Genomic DNA, 5,341 nt, shown 5'->3' on the forward strand with positions numbered 1-5,341 from the left:
AAGACGCTCCTGTGTATCTGGAGCAGAACTCAAACAGACCTGGAAACACGGGACTGAAACACACGGGCCAGAGCCAATCAGGCGACAGGAGCAGCGACACAGAGAGGAGGTAGAGAGGCGCCGCACCCACCAGTCGTCTCCCACGTTGAACGTGTTGAGGCTCTTGGTGAAGCCCTGCATGTTGTTGGGGCTGACCTTCTGCAGGAAGTCGATGTAGTCCTCGGAGTGGAAGCGGCACATGTCGTGCTGCGAGGCTTTGTACGGYTTGAAGACCTGACCGGGAGGCGGGAGACGGAACGTTACGCGGCGGCGCGGGACGCTAGGAACGTTCCACGTGAGGCTCGGCGGCCGCTTACCATCATCTTCTTGTAGAGGCCATAGTGCAACACCAGGCTGTGAGTCAGGGACAGACGGTGAGGCTTCATGGGGTGACCCGCACCTGGCCGAGGCACAGGGAAGGAAATTCAGATGGCAAAGAAAAACTTAATAAATCTACAAGAAGTTCAAGAAGTTCACGAGAGAGACACTCAAGTGCTATTACCTCTCAAAAATGTATAATATTGTGTAAAAAGTGTAACATTTCTTGCCAGGCATCTGAGAAAATTAAACCTATATTATATGCAGGATTTGTAAACTTTTCCCACAGTAAAACTCAAGCATTGTCAAGGTWAAGATGTCAAACACTTCCTGAACCGAATAAAAACAATACAACTATATAAAAAAAAAGTCTCTTTGAATTCACTATTATACAACAATTTATTACTGTTATTAAAAATGTCGAATAGTATCCTACATTTTCCAGCAGGGACAAAGTAAATTGAGATATTACATTTTTTTGTTTTGAAATGTCTCTCACACACACCTGAGAACAAAATACAAAGTTAAGAAAAAATACAGCTCCAGTCTCAATGACTTTGTTTTAAATATATGAAATTAAGTAGAAATTATATATATTATTATTATTATATATATTATACATATTATATATATCATAACAGTAATGCCCCTAAAGTGTGCGTGAGGAGTTATGGAAGATATATTACTCTTTATTCTAATGTAATATTTATTTACCAAAAAAATGTTATATTGTTCCATTGGGAATGTTTTCAGAAATATGAAAGCAGCGCTATGAGTCTAATTATAGAGTTTAATTCTATGGTTGTGTTAACAGCAAGTAATGTCAGAAATCTATACGCACAAAAGCATTTTAATGCACAATAAGCCCCGCTATTCTCAGACTTTACACACTAAATAAATAAAAAGAAAACACAAAACATGCCAATAGCGGAGGTGTTAGCATGAAGCTAGCTAGCAGCATCAGCCCCATCCCGGTTCCAGGACGCAACGACTGACTGACCGTAGTGAAAGTTGCCCACATCCGGGTCATAAAAATAAGATGTCCTGTTGGTCATGATGAAGGTGATGAGTTCTGTGTTGATGTGAAGTATTACTCCTGCCTCCGCAGCTTTGACTGCCGCATCTTTCTAGCAGGTAGCAGCTAACAGGATTGCGCAGGCGCAAACCCGAAGGAGCTGTGCGTCATCACTGGGGGACGGCGAGGGCCGGAGATGGGAGGAGTTGAGGATGAGGTTTGGTGACGCAAAGAAAACACTCTGGGACATTTATAAAGAAACGGTCAGAAACTTGGAATAACTTTTTCTTTAACTGTACCTCAGAACTAAAAAAAAGCTGCACATGTAGCTTWTAATGTATTTTTGTATATTTAATGTATTTCACTTTTTTTGTACTTTATTTTGTTAATTGCAAGACTCTTGACTAGTAATGGCAATATTTGTGGTTATTGAAATTTTTTTTCACATACCATTATTCCTCTATTATTGTTTTTATTCAGTGTAATCTGCAGGTATTACTTTATGCTGCGTTCAAGATTTTTTGTAATGCTCTTAATTCAAAATAAAGTTTGTTTTATCAGGAAAAAAAGGTTTGRCAACACTTACTGAGAAGGTACACAAACGTTGAGTTAAGGTTAAATTGTGTTTGTTACAGAATTAAGATACAAAATAATTGATTAACAAACAAAATGCATATTGTCATATTGTACATCATCAGTCTCTGGGACAAACGTCCACCTAAAACCTGAAGGGAAGACATATTTTTGATTAATACAAATTTTTAAAACTGTATTTTTTTTGTTTTTGTTTTAAAAAAAACAACATATTTTCTCAAGTGTGCGCACAGCTCCAAATTGCCTAGCCATTCAAGAATATTACTATATTCAAAGATGTGAGAGGTGATGGAAAAAGTGCAAACTTCACAAAAAATCAAAAGAAAAATACTTTAAACATTCAAGTTTGTTGTCAGTTGTTGTCTTGTTTTTTTGTGTGTTGTCTTGTCAATGAAAACAGAAAGAAAAAAACTTGAAAAGATAAGGCAGTTTTTAAAAAAAAATACAAATAAAAAAATATTTAATGTGAGATTACAGCACTGGAAAAAACACAAATGATACATTTATTTCAAGTCTATCATATTTTTTCTACCAAAAAATGGAAATAAAACTTGCTGGCGACTCACAATGTCATGTTAAAATTTTGAAAAGCGTCAACTGYACTGCACATCAATTCGTAACTGTTGATGACATTCATGAGCGAAGATGTCGGGGTGGCAGACACACAGAACAGGACGTGTGCCGACTTGCCGATGCCTGCCTGACGCTGGAATGTCTCGTTAAACTTTTCGACTTGCTTCCTCTCCAGCCRTCCGTCTCCCCGCTCCATCATGTTTCTCCGCCTGCAGCAAGACAGCAAGGCTTYRCTGGATTCCAGCCTTTATGTATTATTTATCATAGGCCTTATAGGTGACAGCAAGTTCAACACAGGCGAGCATTGCACACAACCTGTGGGTTGTGCACGCACCTTTCATAACTAACTTTTGACTGAGTCACGCAGGATTGGTCAGCTCTGATCCATGTYGTCATCAGCAGGTCGGTCAAGAGGAGCTTTCTGTTTTGGTTGTTGTCACATAAGCAACAAATAAATTTTACAAACTTTATTYGTAAAATAGCCTAATGGTTCAKGTGAATGTTTCTGGTTACAGCTAATGCACTGTAAAACAATGGAAGGTGGTTTAACTTGAAAACAGAGGTTCACCTACTGAAAATGCAAGTAAAGTCAACAAGAAAATTTATTTGGTTTCAACACGGAATTTGAATTTGATCAAGTGGATTGAACAAGAGAAAGGTTGCACAAACATTATTTGTTTAAGTTCCCACATCTCATTCATCTTGAATTGCAAGTCGTTTTAAAACTTAATACTGAAACTTAAACCAAATCATTTCTTCACAGTATGCAAGAAAACTGCCCTCGCCTGTTGAGGCGACATTTCACTMACATTATCAAGTTAAAATAACTACAAAATTAAATTTAGAAATTCTGGATTCAACTTGCATGAACAAAATATCTGATAAATATTAATTATGCTCAGAGACATAAAGTTTAAATGGAACCTAAGCAAATTGTRGATGAAATGTGCATTTGCAGCAACATTTGCAAATTGAACATTTGCCTTAAAAACCGCACAAGACGCAGGTCAAAGTAACACACTTCCATCTCCCTCACGGTGCARTACGAGACACAAAAACCTGCTGCTAAGCATCCTGGGAAGTAGGCCCCACCCTGTGTTTTTCTTATTCCAGCTTTTTTAAGTGTTAACTTAAAACCAAAGTGAACTCAACTCTTGAAGTTATGGTAAAAAGAATAAAAAGTTAACGCAGCTTGCTACTGTAAGTTTACCTTTCACAAACTCACCCTGTTTTTTTCGTAAACAGTTTTATTCACTCATTTAAAAAAAAGAYAGCCGATGGTTTTCTTTGTCAAACCGTTGGCTGTTTTATTCTGGTTAAATGAGRAAAATTCTCCCCTTTTTCGTGGCTTATGCTCCATGTGGAACCACTGTTATTTCTAGTCGGTCTCTACTACAGCTTACCTTATTGTGGGCGAAGCTGGCTTAAGTTAAACCGACAGGAGCCGCAGTCCACGCACAACTAATCCAGCAGGTATGTGGAGTGGAACCTCCAGATTTACTAAGACTATAGAAAGTAATCAGGACTTCTTTTCAAAGTGGGACCGCGCGATCCGTTTCTCAGCCCACGAGGTTTGAATGTGAAGTAAAGAAACAGAGGAGGTGGATTACAGCTGGACAGATCAAACACAAAAAGGAAGAATTCAAGGGTTCGTGAGATGGGTGCACCAAGAACAAAGGACGAAGCGGCGCTCTGGTTAAGACAGAACAACACAACTGAACTCTGACCCTTCAGATGAGCGTCAGGTAAACACAGRGAGTGTGTGAAAACCCGCACAAAGACAAATATTCACAGAAGAAGAATACCATCGTTATTTATCGTCTTTATGAGTTTGAAAGCCGTCGCTTTAAGAGTTCAGTCCCTSACTGTGGGCGAAGCAGGATAAAGTTAAACCGAGAGGAGCTGCAGTCCACACAAATCTAATCCAASAGGTATGTGGAGTGGAACCGCACAGCTGTTTTTGGTAGAAATCATATTTCCAAGTGGAAAAATCATAAATTATGTGTAACAGAGTTATAGAAATCGGTCACTGATTATGTTAACAAACTGGTGGCAAATAATGTCCATGTCGATCATCACTCTCTGAAAAACTAAGTACGGCGGGCCGATCCAGACAGACAAACTTTGACGTCAATTGAAGAAGTGTAGGAAATTATAGATTTAAATGCTTTAAAATCCAAATAGACATGGAAGGAAGTGAAAAACTACCATTGGGTAGTAAAAAAGACAAAGACTCGACCAATAATCAGCTCCAGAGTGACCTAAGAATTTAAGAGGTTACAGTACAGAAAAGAGAAATGGTGCCACATTTTACAGATTTATGAAAGCAAGATGGTTTTTTGGGGGTCTAGGGGTTCCAAACAGTTTATCAGATGACTGTCAAAGCAGCAGAAGTTTACAGTACGTAKATAATATATGAACATTTAGCAGTTTCAATCTCAGTGTTTCTAATAAAGTTTGACTTTTTGTCAAGAATGTTTTGGAGCAGTGAYAAACTGGAGTTGTGTCGGTATGATGATGGTTTGTATTAGGCACTGTGTTGACATTCAGATCCACTTTCTGTCATCTAAAATTCAGAGGAAATACATTGAAGTTTGTGGGTCAAATGTGAGAAGATGTGAAAAAAAACCTCAGGGATATCAACACATTTCCAAGATTAGGGCCATTTTGCTACATAGAAGACATGTGATTTTAGTCRCTAGACAAGAATGGAAGATTTTTAACATCAAACTACCGAGTCCACGRAGTCAGAAAAAAAATTAAAAATATGCACACCTGCCTGTTATTGCTGCTTCTTTTTGC

The 5,341-nt window shown here is 38.4% G+C and overlaps 1 protein-coding gene across 1 annotated transcript in view; it reads right to left on the bottom strand.

Annotated features, from left to right (window-relative positions):
- LOC103471067 (histone deacetylase 3) overlaps positions 1-1,535 on the bottom strand; it is a 6,528-nt gene extending 4,993 nt beyond the window's left edge. The window contains exons 1-4 of the mRNA XM_008419863.2: positions 1,358-1,535; positions 357-439; positions 131-273; positions 6-53 (exon numbers count right to left, since the gene is read on the bottom strand). Of these exons, the coding sequence (XP_008418085.1) occupies positions 6-53; positions 131-273; positions 357-439; positions 1,358-1,412 (329 nt within the window). The 5' untranslated portion in view covers positions 1,413-1,535. The remainder of the gene's footprint in view (positions 1-5; positions 54-130; positions 274-356; positions 440-1,357) is intronic.
- Positions 1,536-5,341: the final 3,806 nt, after the last annotated feature.

The sequence above is a fragment of the Poecilia reticulata genome, linkage group LG10 (assembly GCF_000633615.1).
Source record: "Poecilia reticulata strain Guanapo linkage group LG10, Guppy_female_1.0+MT, whole genome shotgun sequence".
In the NCBI taxonomy this organism is placed as follows: domain Eukaryota; kingdom Metazoa; phylum Chordata; class Actinopteri; order Cyprinodontiformes; family Poeciliidae; genus Poecilia; species Poecilia reticulata.